The 20,718-nt window shown below is 30.4% G+C and overlaps 1 protein-coding gene and 1 non-coding gene across 2 annotated transcripts; both read left to right on the top strand.

The window, feature by feature from the left end:
• The first annotated feature begins 4,154 nt into the window (after positions 1-4,154).
• LOC132303812 (BTB/POZ and TAZ domain-containing protein 1-like) lies at positions 4,155-8,413 on the top strand. Its single transcript, XM_059801242.1, has 5 exons — positions 4,155-4,380; positions 4,709-4,842; positions 5,741-6,044; positions 6,342-6,658; positions 8,017-8,413. Exons 1-5 carry the CDS (start codon positions 4,234-4,236, stop codon positions 8,231-8,233), a joined length of 1,119 nt encoding a protein of 372 aa, XP_059657225.1. The 5' UTR covers positions 4,155-4,233; the 3' UTR covers positions 8,234-8,413.
• Positions 8,414-13,093: 4,680 nt separating this feature from the next.
• On the top strand, positions 13,094-13,247 carry LOC132305599 (U4 spliceosomal RNA). The gene has a single exon (XR_009481641.1). It is a non-coding gene; the product is annotated as a U4 spliceosomal RNA (small nuclear RNA).
• The last annotated feature ends 7,471 nt before the right edge of the window (positions 13,248-20,718 follow it).

Here is a 20,718-nt window from a genome sequence, read left to right as displayed (position 1 = left end):
TGGACGTGACCAAGGTTATAAAAAATTTAAAAAAAAAAAAAAACTATGGATGGTGCACATATGGACGGGGTGCATGGAAAACAAGAGGAAAGTGGAACTCGGAATAGTATGGAGAAATCAATGTGTAGCAGGAAAGTTATTGTGTTTTTTTATTCGTGTACACCTTCTGCAATTTGACAATATAGAATAATATATATGTATATATCCATGAGGCTTTACGTTCAGACTTTATTACCATGTTTGTTTTCTTCGTAGAAGTAACCTTAAATATATAGGAGGAAAAGTTATTGTGTTTTTATTTGTGGTACACTTTCTGCAATTTGACTATATAGAATATAATATAGTCGTATATTTATTGTCTCTATGGATCTTGAACTCTCACCTTTTTTCCTTTTTTTTTTTTTTTTTTTTCTCTTTTTTTTTATCCTTTAAATAGAAAACTATATATATTGGCACAAATTATTACATAGTCCAGAGTCTCCAAACTCATCATTAGTTGATACGTAAGTAAAAAATAAAAATTAAAAAGAAAAAAATAAAGAAAAAAACCAGAAGATTCCCTCGAAAACTATATCCCCCACAAACCCCAAAAACCTCCTTATCTCCCATGTTGATTAATTCAATGAATATGCACAGACCTTAAAATAGTAATAATAATAATATTTCTTTTATTGGCATAACAATATATTTTCATTTTTCATATTTGTCTGTTACACATTTGTTTCACTAAAACTCATTGTCTCCTTTGGATGTAACTACTTATCAATAATTAGGCAATTAGGTCATATTAATTATGATTCATTTCTATGTGGCGAACAATGTGGTGAACACGAACCCTAATGGTCCATTTCTTTTTATCAGAAGTAATAATAGACTTAGACCAAATTAGAATTGTTGGTCAAAAAGTTGTAGAATATTCATAACCACTATAACATAAAATAATTGATACTAACTGATGAATATTCCTTTTGAGTTGCAACAATTTCAACCAACAAAAGTAAAAAAAAAAATGATATAATACGAAATATCATAGCAACATGTTCACAATATACCTCGTGACCTAAACTAATACCATATAATTATACCAAATTAATCAATCAACCATGTTTGAACTTTGAAGTGCAAAAAGCTAATCAGCTACGACCACGCGCAGCGCAAGCCATTATGTCAGAGGCAAAATCGACGGTTTTTATTGGACAGAAGCTGACGTGTTTTTTCTTGTTTTGTTTATTATTTTATGAGTTTATGGCGGTTTATGCGCTTGTCTTCCTGACACATGTCGCTCATCAGGCTTGTAACAGTTTCCACCTTGCAAAGCCAATGCAAACGTGAGAACAGCTAGAACAATATACGTGTTAGAGTACAGCCGGAAATAATCAAATAAGTTAAAACATAAAAGCACTTGTACCTCAAATAATTTGAGATATGATGTGGCAAAATTTTTCTTTTTTATTTTCTTTTTTATTTTTATTATTTATTTTTTTTTTAAGATAAGAAGTGATATAAGTTATGTTAGTAAATATACAAAGTCAAAACTTGACATTTCAAAATTTAGGAATACACAAACTCCACATATGGCATTTTTGGCCTTTGACATACTTCAATCTATTAATATTTAAAGTTTCGGATGGAGATGCTCTATATGTCAAATTTGAATTGTTTTGTAGGATCCATAAACTAAAATAATAATAAAAAAAATTTATTTGGCATAGGACTTTTTGATATGCTAAATTTAACATATATGATGATATGTCAAATACCAAGTAAACATTTAATTGAAGAAGTTTTTGATGTCAAAAATAGATGTTACAAAAGCTGTGTAAGATTTAACATATCAGATGAAAATGCTATCAGGCTCAGTCACGGTGGATTTTTTTTTTTTTTTAATTTAATTTAATTATTTTCTATTTTTCGATGTTGGTGTTAGAATTCTCAGAACACCTACACATAAAATCCTTTCATCCAAAGGAATTCTTTCCTACTCCATGGTACCACATATCGTACCATGCTTGGCTGAAGGGATTAATGAGAGAGGAATAAATAAAAAAAAAAATGGTGTTAGGTTGAGTATATTGGTAAAACATATATAAAAACTCTACGTTTATTATTTTTATTATTTATTTCATCCAACAAAATAAAATAAATAGTAAGAAAGATACTTTCACTTTTCGAGGATATCATATCCATCTATTTATCTCCCACTTCCATTAAGTTTTGGGTAAATTAACTCCCTATGATTTAAAAATTAACTCTCTTCAAAGTAAAACTAACTTACACAAATTTTCTTTTTCTTAGTGACGGATGAAACACTTTAAAATGAGAGATGATCCATTCTTATTTTTATTGTAATCTATTTATTAAAATCGCCACAATAATCTGTTTTATATTATTAAAAAAAAAAAAAAAATGAAGAGAATGAATTTCTTTAGCTTTTTGCCCCATGCAAAGCTCTTGTTTGATATACATTTACAGAAGTATAAAAGTCCAATTTAAGAGAAAACTTATATTCAAAATATATAAAAACCGTTTTTTAATTTTAAAAATTAATTTAAAACACTGAACTAAACAAAAAATAACGTTTAGCACTGCAATTAAGCTGCCACCAGATTTTAAGAATAAAAATTTCAACCACCCCATTTTTAGCATGATATGTAAACAAATATAAGAACATTAAAAAAACTTATGCTTCAAACTTAACAACAAAAAAATTCATGACATAGAATGTCTGTCTTTGCAAGTCTAATAGAGCATTTTGAACTTGTGTCATATGTGCTGTATTTATAAAATGAAAAATATAAAAGATATAATATAATATATATATATATATATAATAAATAAATAACAATAATAATAAATATAAGAGCTGGGGGTAACGGGGAGTTGTGACGATTAGTCCAATCCAGCTTCCTTTTGTCTGGCAAACAAACGCGGTTTAAAATCAGGGACTTCCAAAGAAAATTGGTAAGAAGGGAGCAGGAAGAGAAGGAATTCAATAAAAAAATCAGATATGAAACACCCACGCGCCCAAGAAGGTGTGTTTTATTTATTTATTTTAAAACTTATTTTTTGAAAATAATTGAAGAAAAAGTAAAACATATAAAAAGTCGTGTTTGGTGCAATGCAAGCTCAGCTCTTAAATCTTGTGACTAAAATTGTGGAGCTGTGACCACTTGACATTTTGTTAATAAAATATCACAAATAAAATCTTAACATAATTTGTAACGCGTTTAGTAAAAGCATATATATATTTGAATCGAATGCATTTATAACATCATTGAGTGTCCAATTTATTTATAATTTTATGTAATGAAACTTAATTAGTTGATTATATCATATTCTTGTTGATTGAGTGACATTAACGTCAAAGTCTAGTCTGTCTTTTTCTTTTTCTTTTTCTTTTTTTTTTTTTTTTTAATGAAACAAACAATCCACAAATCTTCAATAGTGATCGAAACACCCAACACCTTTCCCATTTGTGAAAGAAAGATCATACTATTTATGTGAATGACAATTAAAACAAGATAATTGAATTTGTGGATCACACGTTGTTTTTAAAGAGGCAATGAAAAAAAAAAATACTGAGTATATCATAAAACTAAGGGATTTTTTTTTTTTTAATCATGAAAACAATATCATATATCGACACAAAGGCTAAGCCAGCGGCAGTATAAAACAAAAAAATCAAGCCAGAAAAGGCATAAAAATTATGAAGCAAAGCAATAAAATGAAGAACATACCCTAGATCTGTGGAGAAAACAGAGCCTAAAATTTTGCAACGGAACCACCATAGAGTGACCTAAAAGGTCAGACCATTCTTCAAAACAATAGCTCCAAAGTTATCGCCACATGGCTCTCCGACACATAACAAATTCCGCACAAGATCAAATTAAGGAAGAAAATATCAAATTTAGGCGAGAAAAAACTAAAACCGACCTAGATCGGAGATCCGCTGATGTGATTCGAAAATGAACCCAACATAAATAGATCTAGCATAACAAAACAAAAATGGCTTAAAAAATATATACAAAGAGATTCTACACGTTTGGTTCACGCACCAGAGAGAGCGTAGAGCAAGTACTCAAATTTGGAGTGCCAACCATGAGTTTTGTTTGTTCTCCGCTGTGCTGTCTATATAATGGAATGGAGTGCCATAATGCCCTCCCATCAAGACACATCTCAAAAAACGACTATCTCTCTCTCTCTCTCTAAAAGATCTAAGTGAAGCACACAGCAATGTCGCCAAACTACTTTTCCGATCAATCGTACGGACTATCGCCGTTCAAGTCCGAATTCGATCAAAGATCCCCCGAAATGCCAGAAACTAATGTCCAAATCGTCACCTCCGGTGGACTACGCATCCCGGCGCACTGTAGCATACTGGTAATTCTAACAGCTTCGATCTCTCTCTGGTCTTTTTCATTTCCAGATACTGATTCAATTTCCTATTCGATCAAAAATTCAAATTTTCAATCCTAAATGCTTCTTATTCAATTGTAATGCTCTGTTCTGAAATTGAAGAAATTTTTGTGCGTTTAAAGAACATCTTCAATCGTTTTGTTTTGATTAACAATAACTTTTTCACTCCTGATCAAAATTATTTTATTTATTTTTTTAATTTTTATTTAAATTTTACAGTTTTGAGGCATTTGAATGAAAAGATCTGATTTTTTTTTTTTTTTTGTTGTTCTTCTGTTTCTGAAAATTGAAGGCCTCTGCATCGCCTGTACTGGAGAGCATCATAGATCAGCCTCGTAAACACCGGAGCTCCGAGAAGACTATTCCGATCGTCGGCGTTCCTTCCGATGCCGTTGTCGTCTTCGTTCGATTTCTCTATTCCTCCAGGTCAGTTGCTATACACACGCCGAACCTTCCTATATATATATATATATATATATATATATATATATGTTGTATATCTTTCTTATTAAGCATTTTGTATTTTATTTATTTACTTATTATTATTATTTTTGTGTAACCTAAAAAAAATTCACATAAACTATTATTATTATTATAAATAAAAACCATTTCTATGAATTTCTAGGGATCCAATAATCGAACAAATTTATCTATTCACATAAACTATTATTATTATTTTTAAAATTTAAATTTTAACAATATATTCTAAATTTTCTATGCCAAAAATATTTTTATTACAAAAAATGAATTTGAAATTAAAATTATTTTTAATTCTTTCATTCTCAATTTTGATTTGGACAATACTATTTAGATATACTAAGCTAAATCTAAAAGTTTTACAATATTCCGAGATATTGTACTCCCAATTCTTTCCACCATTAAATTATCATTTAATATAGCTTTAAAATCTAAAGTAGGGTACTGGAGTATTCATTTTTTTTTTTTTTTTGGACCAACCTATTATAAAAAGCTACGGAGTAATAAATTTGAAAATTACTTTTTATAAAATTGATTGAAAGAAATGTGACAAGTAAGTCCATTCCAATCGGCCAGCTTCTCACCTCAAAATCTGAATAACTTAAATAATCAATGAAATAACCATAGCATTAAAGAAGCAAAATCATTGTGACCACGTCTATTAAGTAACACGTGGCACACTCAACACCTCATGCTCATATAGTCTATATAGATATAAAAATTGAATATTAACTTTCCGTAATAATAGGTTGGTCGGTAGTAAATTGGTCCCAAGTAGTTGTCACTGCCTAATTAGTAATTAAAGTAGTATTAATATTTGAAATGACTAAAAAGCCCTTGACTACAGTTGCACGGAGGAGGACATGGAGAAGTACGGGATTCATCTGCTGGCTCTGTCCCACGTGTACTTGGTACCACATCTTAAGCAGAGATGCACCAAAGGGTTGATCCAACGGCTGACGATTGAGAACGTGGTGGACGTGCTTCAACTTGCGAGACTCTGCGACGCACCCGATCTTTACCTCAAGTGCATGAAGCTGGTCAACAACAGTTTCAAGGCTGTTGAAGAAACTGAAGGTTGGAAGTTCCTGCAAAATCACGACCCTTTGCTTGAATTGGAGGTCCTGCAGTTCATTGATGAAACTGAATTGGTACACACCTTGACAAGACCATATTATCGTAATTTTGTTTTATTTTATTATTATTAATACTTGTAGTGCATTAAACGATTCATATATTAATCGGCTGAACACCCAATTATATATATATATATATGATCAATAATTTGATATATCAACCACTTTTAGTACTTATTTTTCTATCATCCTAAAAATAAATTAAATTTGATTTTTCACGTGTGTTTTAAATTTCGATTTGCAATTTTCGCTTTAATTATTAAATGATTTGATTTATTATGATTGTGAATTAAATAATTGAATTTAAAACAGAGGAGGAAGAGAAGGCGAAGATACAGAGAGGAACAGAATTTGTACCTACAGTTGAGCGAAGCCATGGAGTGTTTGGAGCACATATGCACAGAAGGGTGTACCACTGTTGGACCCTACAATGTGGACCCTACCAAGAACAGAGGGCCATGTAGCAAATTCACCACGTGTCAGGGCCTCCAGCGTTCGATTCGTCACTTTGCCACGTGTAAGAGAAGGGTCAACGGAGGGTGCGTGCAATGCAAGCGGATGTGGCAGCTTCTAAGACTACACTCTTCGATCTGTGACCAGTCTGATCTTTGCAAAGTCCCCCTTTGCAGGTAAAATTGAAAACCCTCTTCTTTGTAGTGAAATTATTTAATATTTCTGGTATTTATTTGGTAGTCGAATTTAATCAAAATTCATGTTTGATATTTGAAAAAAATACTAATATTGCATTTCAGGATTCACAAATCTTGCAGATGTGATTTTGCGTGGTTGGATTGTGAATCCTAGTACGCACAATTCTCTATCACATAGTCCACTGTTAAATTGTGTGAATTTATATGGGCTCCACAGCATCTACAAACACATTTGTTTAGTCTACATCATTGAATCCTAATGCCCTGAAAAGACCATCGAAAAACATGTGATATTTTGATATGATTGGTACATTGAATGATGAATAAATGTAACCATCCAGCTGGTATGTTTATTGGGTTGATTCTAGGGCTTGCGCAAGTGGTTGGCCAGTCCCACTCACTCAACCTGATATTTTTGACCTCAACCCATTTGGGTGCTTGTTTTTTTGTCCTGGTTCCCACCATCACTCGCAAGAGTCGTGTCAAAATGTCTTCGCATTTATGCACAACATGACAACACAAGGCATCAACAATGATGGTTGGATGGACACATGTCCGAGGCTAACGAAACCACTTCAATTGATTTTCTTTCTGAGAATTGACAAATATGAAGTTAAATATAAAACATTATAAATAGTAGTTTGAAAATTCTTTTGATTTTAACTATTCTTTTTAAATTCTTCTCTAGGTTTACATTTTTTAAGTACCAATTTTAGAAAGTATTTAAAGCCATTTTTAATTATTTGAAACCGTTTTGTGCTCATAATTTTTTTCAAAGATCGAAGAAAACATTTTAACTAGTCTTCTTTTGTCACTGGGGTTTTAGCTCTCAAGTTTTGGATAAAAGTTTCGAGACTAGTAGAGAGAAATTAAAAGAAAAAGGGTAAAATTATTTATTTATTTATTTATTTCATTTTTGTGATTCTAAAAAGGTGCTATTATTCATAGTAGTTGTGGCCAATATTAGATTCTATCAATTCAGTTGCATATGGAAGAGATGTGAGTGTTATTGTCATATATTGTGATTGGAAAAAAATAAATATCTTTGACAATTAAGGAGTTGTGTGGCACTTCATGCGTGGTTCATTGAATGGGAATCAAATTAGGTGTTACCTCTATCTATTTCCATGAAAATATCTCTAATAATTACTTGTCCTGTAGAGTAAACACACATTGAATGGTTTTGGAGGGACCTAATTTTCTAAACTGTGTTTTAACTTTTCTTTTATTATATTATTATTATTATTATTATTATTATGTTTTTCTTGTATTATTATCAGTTGATTAGAATTAATATTGCAATGTTTTGATGATATTACTGTTGGGTCATTTAACAGACAATTCAAACTGAAAGTGCAAGAAGAAAAGAAGGGAGATGATGCAAGGTGGAAGCTGCTTGTGAGGAAGGTGGTGTCAGCAAAAGCCATTTCTTCTTTGTCTCAGACCAAGAGGAAGAGAGATGAGGAAACAAAAGAGACCACCATAAATCATCATCATCATGGTATTAGAAGCTTCAAATTATATAGCAATGGTGGTGATGAAGATAAAGAGTGACAAGTTTGTCCATTCAATGCGATGAAGAAAAAGTGTGTTGTTTTGGGGGATACTATGGTCTTTTTGTTACATGGTTATTGAACCCCTTATGTAGGTGTCAATAGACTAGTGGTAGCTGACCCCTTAAAGACATGTTGGGGTCTAGAGATGTATATCCCATGGTTTTTTTTTTTTTTTCAAGGAGAGGGGTCTTCTAGAGATTCGAACTCTCTGCCTTTTATTTTAAAAAGAAAAAATAATGTAAAATTATGTTACTAGTTTGCGTAAAAACCTTTTGTTTTTATAAACTATAAGAGCTTTGGAAATGCACAATAATGTCTATTTCAATGGTTATACATTCAATAATTTTCGTATTTATTACATAATGTCATGAGAAAGTTCTCTTTATATATATGCGAACAAAATTCACCTGCAATGCACATGGTAATTAATCATTAACAAATATAAAATAATAATACAATCATATATAAAACTATTATATATAATCTAATAATAATAATAATAATAATGTTTATGTAGTACAAAATCATAAAAATAAATATTAAGTAATTAAAATAAAAATAATTAAAACATACAATATATAAATTATTATAAAAATTAGGTCCACAATAATGACTATGAAATAGAGAATACATTAACGAAACTATTTATTTATAAATATAGTTTGTAATTTTTAAAAAAATAGAGAATACATTAATGGAAAATTTTAAAAATGATGAGTTGGTGTTTGTTTATAACTAAAGCTTGTAAATATTTTTTTTAAAAAAAAATTAACAAAAAATATTTGTGTTTGTAAACTCTTTCGAGATCTTTGTCCAAAGATTGAATGTGCATTCTCTCCACAGTTGATGAACATTGTCTTTCAAAGAATTGTGGAAAAAGGCCCACCTTTGTCTATTCTTATTTTTGGTACAATATTTGTATTACTTCAATTAAAACATTCTTTCAATGAATTATGGTAAAAGTCTCTATTTATTAACATTTTTATATTTCTAAAATTAAAAAATCATTTATATTAAATAGTTTACATTAAATGTTCTTATTGTATTACTTCAATTAAAATATTCTTTCCAACTTTCTCTATTTGTATTATTGACACTAAAATTTTCTAAAACAATTATTATTAAGTGTATCATATTAATGGCAATCAATTTTTGGTTTTTAATAGTCTATGATTTTAATATGAAAATTATATGTTCATTAGTTAACATTCCATCAATTTCGGATTAATTGGAATCAAATTTTGGTTCTTAATATTATATGATTTAGATACAAAACATTTTTTTTTTCTATTCCATCAGTTACGTATACACGTGATTAAAATCTTGATAAAAATTTTAATAGAAAATTTAGTTTATAAATCAAGAGTGTACATGTATAAACCAAAAAAATTCTATAAATCAATTTTTTTTTTTTAATTTTTTATTTCTATGGTGCAAGATCAAAACCACTTTTAAAAATCTCTAATAAACTCAAATTTAAAGTATAATTTGTAATATCGTATTTTTTGAAACTATCCATACGAGCCATATATTTGATTAATTAAATTCAATTTGTGAACAAAAATATGCAAAGTTCTATAGTATACGAGAACACAAACCAAGAAAGGGGGAAAAAAAAAAAACTCCCAAAAACATATTTCAAGAGAAAATATAAATAATAAAAAATATCTATAAAAATTTCCAAGGTCAACATATGCAATACCTCTTATACCCTACAAAAAAAACTTCAAAATTGAGTAACTCTTTCCCTAATTGGAGTCATCTTCCAAAGATTTGGAAAGAAAAATACGCAACACAAGAATGAAATCACACAATTAACTTTGTCTCCTTTAACCTTTTCTTTGCCATGAATTCAAAATTTTAAATTGTTTCAGCACTAATTGGAGTTCCTTTGTCAAAACTTGGTTTCCTTTGCCAAGTGGATAACTTTGTTTTCTTAATACTATAAATAAAATTAATTTATGATTCTTAAGATATCAAAATTCAAACATTAGGCATAATAAGATAGTATATGTCACATTATAGAAAAAAATTTATTATGAAAATGAAATAGATGCCATGAGCCGGATCATGACGTAGGGAAACTTGTTTTACATGAAAAAAGTATGCTTGTTGGCTGACTTAATTGAAGGATCTTGTAGTAAGGTATGATATATAGATATATATAACAATAAACCAGATAAATATATATACATATAAATATATACAATCACCTCTGGCAAGAGAACTAATAATAAAATTTCTCAAATCAAGGAAACTGTGAAGAAAAAAAAAAAAAAAGAAAAAAAAAAGTACAATTTCGAAAATCATCATTCTTACCAACCAAAACTCTTTAGACGGACCTCGCACAGATTCTATTGCCTTATTGTGATTTGCTTTCCATCATTTTGATTTGAGTCATTTCAGTTCGCCTTAACCAGATGCACCAATCTTCGAGATCGATCTAGGTTCAGACACGCTATCCGGGCTTATTCCAATAATTTGTCTCTCTTTCTTTTAACAAACTATCCATTTTTCCAGATTACTTGGTCTCATTCTCCACGGAATAATCCATTTGAATCTTAAACCCATTTGAAAATCCAATGTTTGTTGATAGGAGTTTTTGAAGGTATTGGTGGATGAATTTTTGAAACATATATTTGCAACTCAAGATTTCTTCTAATGGTTTGAAACTCCATTGGCAAGCAAAAAAGGATGAACCCAACATGATGAAACCTTTGAAGTCCTTAAATACACATTATGAAAACAGTAAAAAAACAGAGGGCTTAAACTTAAAACCCTTAAAAAAACACACACACATTTAATAAGATAAAGGACGTGTTTTAGTGGAATTAGGGTTTTCAAAGTGGTTGAAGGGAATGATTTGAAGTGGAGTCTAAAAGTGTAACCGATAATATTGTTTTAATATCACAGAGAACGTGTGTTTTAATGAATTTAAAAATTATAACATGTTAAGAAATAAAAAAATAAAAAATAAAAATAAAAAAATGACTTACACTTTTAGAATAGAAAATTTTAAAAATAAAAGGATAAAAAAAATGCCATTAATAACCAATGAAATAATAATTGTGTTAGAAAAAATTTAGTACACTTTTAATTAAAGCAAAAAATAAAATAAAATAAAATTCCAAACTAAATAGAAGTTTACAATTATCTGTAGATATAGATACAAAATTGTTAACAATTATAATAATATGGTGTCTTTTAGTGTGATTAATTTGGTGCTTTTTAGAATTCCAAACAAAATTCGAATTAACAATTATAATAATTGTTAGTAAAACAAATTTAATGTAACACATTTAATAAGATTGAGGACGTGTTTTAGTGGAATTAGGGTTTTCAAGGTGGTTGAAGGGAATGATTTGAAGTGGGGTCCGAAAATGTAACCGATAATATTGTTTTAATACCAGAGAACATGTGTTTGAATGAATTTAAAAATTATAACAAGAAATAATAAAAAAATGACTTTTACACTTTTAGAATAGAAAATTTTAAAAATAGAAGGATAAAAAAAACATGCCATCAATAACCAATGAAATAATAATTGTGTTAGAAAAAATTTAGTACACTTTTAATTAAAGTAAATATATATATATATATATATATATATATATTCCAAACTAAATAAAAGTTAACAATTAAGTGTAGATATAGATACAAAATTGTTAACAATTATAATAATCTGGTGTTTTTTAGTGTGATTAATTTGGTACTTTTTAGAATTCCAAATAGAATTCGAATTAAAAATTATAATAATTGTTAGTAAACAAATTTAATGTAAAGTAGTTAATGAAAATTATTTTATATTTTTTAAAAATATAAAATTTCTTAGAATGGTATAGATATAGATAGATGAATATAGATACAAAATTGTTAACAATTATAATGATCTGGCGTCATTTAGTGTGATTAATTTGGTACTTTTTAGAATTCCAAACACGAATTAAAAATTATAATAATTGTTAGTAAAACAAATTTAATGTAAAATATTTAATGAAACTTATTTTATATTCTTTAAAAATTTAAAATTATTAAGAAATTTGTTACACTTTTAGAATAGTATAGATTTGGGTGACAAATTTTGGTCTTGAAGTTGAAACTTGGAAAAAGAAATATATATAATGGATGAATAATATTCAGATTATGAATGAATAATGGTCTAACTAGGATGAAGTGGAATGATTTGTTCCACCACACACTTCCTATGGTCCTAAAATGTCATATGCTTCCTCAGAGACGTGGTATGAATAACTTTAAAAAAACAAACCATCTTCATGGAAATTGAATCAATAAATTTATTAAGCCGTTAATTTTTATGTATATCGAATAGCTAAATTCAAGTATTATTAACCATAAATCCCTATCATTTGCAGTACATCGTGAGACAATTGTACAAATTTTGTCTCACATTTACGAAATCAACTATGAGAATAGATGTGCCTCTCCAAGACTTGAATCATCGACCTTCTACTTTAAAAGACCATAGATGCAGTATCACTAAATTACAACTCTTGATCAAACCAATATTCACATATATGCATGTTGAAGTTTGGGGCACAATTTCTAATTTAATTGCAACAACATAATGCAATATCAATAACCAAACTCTAGTCCATCTTCACAGCATGTTTGGCTCCATGAATAAAATCAGAACATGGTGATATTGAATGAATGCAATATATATGGAACAAGTGAACTCTGCATATATATACACACACGCGCACACACACACATACATATATTGTGATTTTGTAGAGTTTGGTGGTAATGTTAGTTATGTATCCCACATCGAAAAGTTGTAAAAATTGGGATAGGAGGGTTGTAATATAAAAGCAGAGGTTTGGCCTGGAAATAAAGTATCTTTGCGCTTGGGGCAATGACGCAGCTAGTGAGGTACCAACCGAGGCGCGTCAATTGCTGGTTGAAAACTATTTCCAAACCCCCTCTTTGGCCTGGGCTTGGCCCAGGCTATTGAGAATTTCTGGAAGGGCTCCCTTAGTTGGGTATAAGCCCTACAAGTCTAGTTTCAATTTTCTATTTCAAATTTAAAGCCCATTTAAAGTCCAAGATCCAAGCTATTCAAGTTATGTGAATGAATTAAATTGTTTTATTTTCTTCATAATTTTATAATGATAATAATTAATAATAAATTTGTAAGTTTATTTCTCTTTGCGTTATGTTTTGACTCCACTACTCAATATATTGTGCGTAATTTTATTCTATTTTTAATATGAAGTGACATATAAAAAGTAAATAAAACATGTATAGTCCAATTTTTAGTACCAAATATAACAATATAACACTTGCATATTTGAAGTTGTATATTACCGTTTTGTTTTTATATGAGGCAGAATTTTTTGAACGTTTTATTAATTAAAGGTTAAATCTTACTCCTAGTTATTCAAAACATGTACTTTTTTATAATAAAAAAATTTACTAAGTGTTAATATATATATATATATATATATATATGACAAAAAAGCATTACTAAGTTTTGTTTTTTTGAATAATTATTACAAAGTGTAATATATATATTAGACAAAAATAATAATATATATAGCACACAAGCATGACATGCTATAAACTAAGAATATAGCTACCCTCCCCATGATTTCCTCTCCATGTGAAGTTTTCGTGAAATGGATAAAAAAAATAATAATAATAAAGAATAAGAATTAATATTTTAACATTACATATACCTCTAATACTGAGCAATAATACGCTCATGAAAGGTTAACTGAGGGAACGAAAAATGAGCTGGGCCACGTTCGGGCCGGTCCACCCGGCCCGGAACATTGGTGGGCCGATAGGCTACAAACGGATCGATCTAATATAGGTATTTGATCAAATGAATATTGAAAAATAAAGTACAAACATAATATGTAAACCACTTTTATGTTTTAGAAAATATTATTATTTCTATAAAAAAAAAAAAAAAAAATTATTGTATATACATATTACACACGAAACAACATTTCACACAGAGTCTAATAGACACTAGGATATAAGTAGAATTTTTGAAGAAAGATAAATTTAATTTATTTATTATTTATTATTTATTATTATTAGTATTAAATGTATTATTTATTTTTATTAGTATTAAAGAAATAAAATAAAATTTATACACCTGAGAGAGAACCGTTAGAGAGAGACATAGAAAGAGAAGAGAGACAGAAACAGAAATATATATATATATATATATACACGCACACAAACAGAAATGAGAGAGAGAGAATATATATAGTATTTACAGAAAGAGAAATAATGAAATTGAGGTATTATCTATACTGATATTAAAAATACAAAGAGTTTCAGTATATTATTAAATTATTTTTTCATAATATATTTATATGTTTTCTTTTACAATTCAATTGATATGTCTGTTTTCTTTTAGAATAACACAATTTACCTATTTATTATGAGTTTTTATTTTAAAATTAATATAAGATGTTAATGTAAATTATACATAATATAGATTTATTTTTTTTACCTCGAACAGGATGTTTAGATACACCGTTACCTTATCAATGTCACATTATTAATGTGTAAAATTATTGTGTACTTTGCACAACCCTTCTATACAGCCACATCAACATTTTTTTTCTCCCCTCCCTTTTTCTCATTCTATTAAAAAATCATGGACAGCCTTAATGCAAATGAACCCCTGAAATTTTTTTTATCTGGGGCCGTCCTATGAATATGATTGCATTAATTTTGAATCAAAAACAGGGTTTAAAAACAATTTGAACACTCTCATTCAAATACTCTTTTTAGGATTTTATGCACTCAGCCCTCCAATAGCTACTACAGAACATACATACTTTGTACACGCATACATAAGATATCTCTATACATGGTGTTAAATGCAAAAAAAAAAAAACCTTCCTTCTTATACCAAAAATGTTCAAAAACTATATCTATTAGAATAAAGTACATATAACTCCTGCATTATATATCTTTTGAACAAATTGCCACATATTGAATAGATCAATAGAAAAATAGATGTTGGTAACGTTAGTTTTTTTTTTTTTTAAATTCAAAAGTACCTTTTTGTATGACAAGAATATCCCCCGCCAATTATATATTATATTTGAACACTAAATAGAGGCTTCACATTGATTAGATGTGCTTCAAAACTTGTCCGGTGAAATCTTTCACTCTCTCTTCAACATGTGATTCCAAATGCTATAATTTTCCCCAAACTCCTCAATATTCTTCCAAAAAGAGAATATATATATATATATATATTTATATATATCTGCATGTGAATCAATAGAACCGATTTTTGTCATGAGCTCTTTTTTAAATTATCAATTTAATTACCAAAAATAACATAAAAATTCTTTAAGAAGTGCTGACCAATTTCCGTATACCTATGGTAATCCATACAAGCCCTCGCGTTTTCTTGGCCTTTTTGTAGCTAAACTTTTCTTTGATGCACATAGTACAACACTTGCCTAATACCTTTTTTTTTTTTTTTTTTTTTTTTTCAGTCACTAATCTTGTTCATCTGAGAGTTCTTAATTAGTGGTGCAAGGGGAGATACGGATTCATCTGAAACAGAAGAGGGAGGCATAACCGCATGTTTCTGTTCAAATTAATCATGAATACATTAAATGGTGAATTATTGAAGAAAGTTCAATTGGATTGACCAATCCCAATATTGTTACTCAATCGAACCCAACCCAACGTGTTAAGCAATCCATATAAATACCTTCTAAGCCCAGACCCATACATGGCTGGTGTTTACTTGAGCCTTTTGCTCTACACAACTGTTATTTGATGCATATAGTAGTACTCATTTTGAAACAATGGTAGAATTAATGTAACACAATAATAAATTGACACATGTTATACTATTAATAAGATGCTTTAACTAATCGCATAATAAAAGACTTGTAATGCTTGTGTGATGTTTCATCTCGAGCCTAAAATGAAAATGGTGAAATCACATCCACAAAGACTATCACACCATCCTTCCCAACTCCCATTTCGTAGTATTGCTAGTTGATAACCAAATAACATACGAACCAAAGACTAACTGAGATTATAAAAGATTGCCTCCCAGCATTCTCAAAAGTGTAATTATATATACTTCTCTTCTTTTGTTCAGACCACTCCTGATCCTATTAACTACTACAACATATATATATTTTTAGGGTAGTTTCTCAACTCCGTCAGCTTTCTCTCAATTGTTTTCTCAATTGTTTTTTAACAGCCCACATCCGCTTTTCCAGGAAAGGTTATTCTTCAAGTAGCCAGCACCTCAACATCCAACCTTGTTTCTACCAGAAAACACCAGTTAACTAACAGCTGCTACATCTCTCTTATAATGTTAAAGCGACTTCAATAATTCATAATCATGAATTCCGTCTTCATCCCAGTTCCAGCAAGGCTTCATGATTATGAATTATTGAAGTCGCACTTCACGTATCCTTATCGTGAGTGGTTTTCACGAAATACGTATCTTTACTTTTGCAAGAAAGTACTCTGGTTACTCCCGGTACCCATAGAGGCATGGATGCTTCATCCTCTTGTGATTTCTTAACACCAGCTTCACCGCTATTTCATCCTTCCTCAGCTTGTGCATGCCATTGGGCGCCGACATGGGCACCGGTGGGCTCGTGCATGGGCGCCGTGTGCGCCATGGCCTTCATCTCGCAGTACTCAGAGTTAAAGGAGAACATGATAAGAGAGATGCAGCCGCTATTAGTTAAAAGGTGTTTTCTGGTGGAAACGAGGTTGGATGTGGACGTGCTGGCCTACTTCAAAAACAACCTTTCCTGGAGATGCAGTAGTGCAAAGATTTCTCTAGATGTCAATCATTGGCTGTTAAGACATTGAGAGAAAGCTGACCGAGGGTGATTTCAACAAAAGAAAAGAAGCATATATAATTACACTTTTGAGAATGCTTGGAGGGTATCTTTTATAATCGTTTTCAAATTTGGCCATGAAATGTAGTTGGTTCTCAGTTAGTCTTTGGTTCTTATCATTTATTTGGTTATCAACTGGCATAAAAAAAAAAACATAGTAGGAGTTAACAGGTAAAACACTGGTAACTAACAGCGGCTCCTGTTATTCCAGCAAGACATTTTACGTCCTGCTTCATTTGTTGCACCTCAGTCCACAAATGAGTGATTTCGTTCAAGCAAGCCATCCTGAAAAGAGAAACAACAGTTCAATATCTCATCTTTAGTAGATTGATTGTGTCAATAGTTTTTGATTTTACTATCTCAGTTGGGTGCAAAGAATAAAATAAGGGGGGCATGTATATACTGAAGAGGAGAGTTGAGTATGGGAGTTGGGGAAGGTTTGTTTGATGGTCTCCATGAATGTTATTTCAACCTTCACAATTTTCATTTTGCCCTCAAGACGGAACGTCAATCAATTATATACAAACAGAAATTATAGAAAGAAAAATAATGAAATTGGGGTATTATCTATACTATTATTAAAAATACAAAGAATTTCAGTACATTATTAAATTATTTTTTAATAATAAATTTATATGTTTCCTTTTACAATTTTACTTATATGTATGTTTCCTTTTATTTATTTTTTAATAATAAATTTATATGTTTCTTTTTAGAAACACAATTTACCTATTTATTATAAGTTTTTTTACTTTAAAATTAATATAAGGTGTTTGCGTAAAATGTACATAATATGGATTTTTTTTTTCTCCAGCAGTATGTTAAGATACACTGTCACCTTATCAATGTGTAAAATTGTTGTGTACTTTGCACAACCCTTTTACACAGCCACATTAATATGTTTTTTCTCTCTCCTCCCTTTTTCTCATTCCATTAAAGAATCATGGACGAACTTACATGCAAATGAAGGGGGCAATTGACCCTTGATTTTATTTATTTATTTAATTTGGTAACATACCGTTATACTAATAGTTGGGTTAGTCCTGCCCTGGGTATATATAAACTGAATACAGATACTTCTTTTCATAATCTAACTGGTTATAGTGGGGGTGGTTTGGTGCTTCGTAATCACTGTGGAGAAGCTGTCAACGTGGCTACATCGTTTTATCAAGATGTTAGCAGCGCAGAGGTTGAAGAGGCTTTAGTGTTCAGGGATGGTCTAAAATTTCTTGGTCAGTGGAGGTATTCAAATGCGGATGTTGAGTGTGATTGCTAATTAATAGTTAACCTTACCCCTACAGATCTTTTATGTTCAGTCATTATTCAAGAAATTCAGTGCTTGATTCATCAAAACTTAGGGTTTAAGTTAGTTTGATGCATAAGATTATGCAATAGAACTGCACAAAGGAGTGCAACTTGAGCGGGCCAACCCAGACCAGCCTGTGCCCAACCCAATTTTTCACAATTTGGGCCTAAATCGGATTGGAATCTTTCAAAACCCATAAAAATTCGAGTTGGGCTCGGGCAGACACTTTATATATACAGATACAACAAATCAAAAATTTGGAGGCTGAAAAGAAAGAAAAAAATGGAATTTTTGATATGTTGTATCTAAATATATAAAGTGCCTGCATCATTTACTGAAAACCTTAATTGGTCATTGATACATATGTGCGTGTGCGTGTGAGATTGCAGAAAGAGAAAATCCAAATGCAAACAGGTATCAAAGAATTGCCCCCGCATAATTTAAAAATAAAAAATTATTTAATAACAAATAAAAAGAAAGAAGTTTTTTATTTTTTATATTTAAAATAAAATAAGGTAACCTTTTTTTTTTTTTTTTGTATTAATAAAAATAAAATTAGAGTTGAAAAAACGTAATTGATAAGATTTTAAAAAATTATTAATGAATTAAAAATTTCTAAAAAAACCTTCCATATTTTTGTTTCTCCTTCCAATTTTTTTTTTATTTTTTATCTTTTTCTTTCCTTCTAAGGCCTCGTTTGGATTGAGGGATTTGGAGGGTTTTGGAGAGAAAAGAAAGGGAAGGATAGGGATAGGTGTGTTTGGATGGAGGGTTTTGGAGAGAAAAGAAAGGATTGGGAAGGATTTGGAGGGATAGCCTATCCCTCCAAATCTCTCCTAAACAGTAAAACCAAATCCCTCCAAAATTGACAAGATTTGGAGGGATTTGGAGAGAAAGGGAGCTAATGACCTTTGGAGCCCATCCGGAAAAGTCGCCGGAAGTTGCAAAGATCATCGGAAAATTCGTCGAAAGTTGCAGAGACTGTCGGAAACTCGCCGGAAGTTGCAGAAATCGTCGGAAAAGTCGCCGGAAGTTGCAGAAATCGTCTGAAAATTCGCCGGAAGTTGCAGAGAACGCCGAAAAATTCGCTGGAAGTTGCAGAGATCGTCTGTTGCAGAGATCGTCTTTTGATTTTGGTAGATTTTGTAGATTTTGTAGTTGGCAGTTGGAGAGAGAGACAGCCGATATGGGTTTTGACCTTCTATTTTTGTAGATTTTGTAGTTTGCAGCTAGGGAGAGAGAGAGAGCAGATGGGTTTTGATCTACTAATTTTGGTAGATTTTGTAGTTGGCAGTTGAAGAGAGAGAGAGAGAGAGCTGATATGGGTTTTTGACTATTTTTGTAGATTTTGTAGTTGGAGAGAGAGAGAGAGAGACGGAGGGATCTGTGAGATCGGGAATAGATAGATGGAGGAGGCTGAAATGATTTTGTGTTCTAACCCTACCAAAAAGGGTAAAGGGTAAGATAGTAATTTTATTATTATTAATTCTTTTCTTTTCTCTCCTTTTTGTTATCCAAACAACAATATTATCAATTCTTTTCTTTTCTCTCCTATCTATTCAAACATGAATATAAACATTTCCTTCCCTTTCTTTTCTTTTCTTTTCTCTCATAATCATTTTTTTTCTTTTCTCTCCAGTGTATCCAAACGAAGCCTAAATCTCTGACTCAAGAGTTTGGTGTCCCAAACCCATCCCTGCTTGGGTTGACACGAGAGGCTTGTTCATGAAAGCATTAATCTTCCAAATATCATAGCCTGATTCTTAACAATTTACGACTGCCACATTATTAAGTTTTGCATCATTTGGATCTGCACAGCCGGCAGCTATACGCGTGAAGTTTCTATATCCTTTACTGAAAATTCTAATTGGTCTTTGACACGCACATATATATATATATTTATTGTTTATGTCTTTATCAATCACATATATAGAAATAAAAAAAAAAATATATATATATATATATATATATACACATGTGATTGAAGAGACTATAAATGGTAATAATAGCGAGGTGGTCGCTGCTTTTCCTCCCCCTCTCTCCGATTTGCTCTCCACTGGCGGCTTGTGTTAAGAATTATTTCCATGTACACAAATTGTGTTTAGGGTTTTAATTGGAGTGATTTAATAAAATTTTATTTAATAACAAATAAAAAAGAAAAAGTTTTTTGGTGAGTGTGAAAAGTTTTTTTTTTTTTTTTTTTTTTCGTATGAAAAGAATATTTTTTTATCATCCGAGCTCGCCTCCAACCTCGCCGTCCTCCGGCTCCGCTTCTACGACCTCTGTTTTCTAGTACTACAAGTC

Source organism: Cornus florida, unplaced genomic scaffold (assembly GCF_030987335.1).
Source record: "Cornus florida cultivar Cherokee Brave unplaced genomic scaffold, ASM3098733v1 CherokeeBrave_3.0.0_Hap2_Chr04, whole genome shotgun sequence".
Taxonomy (NCBI): domain Eukaryota; kingdom Viridiplantae; phylum Streptophyta; class Magnoliopsida; order Cornales; family Cornaceae; genus Cornus; species Cornus florida.
The sequence above is the reverse complement of the archived record's forward strand: the minus strand, read 5'-3'. Positions and strand labels throughout refer to the sequence as shown.

What these genes read in the sequence shown, in the direction of transcription:
- LOC132303812 (XM_059801242.1), top strand. Translation starts at nt 4,234, where the DNA reads ATGTCGCCAAACTACTTTTCCGATCAATCGTACGGACTATCGCCGTTC. An exon ending in CGATTTCTCTATTCCTCCAG is followed by an intron (nt 4,843 to 5,740) that starts GTCAGTTGCTAT and finishes CCTTGACTACAG; the next exon opens with TTGCACGGAGGAGGACATGG. An exon ending in TCATTGATGAAACTGAATTG is followed by an intron (nt 6,045 to 6,341) that starts GTACACACCTTG and finishes AATTTAAAACAG; the next exon opens with AGGAGGAAGAGAAGGCGAAG.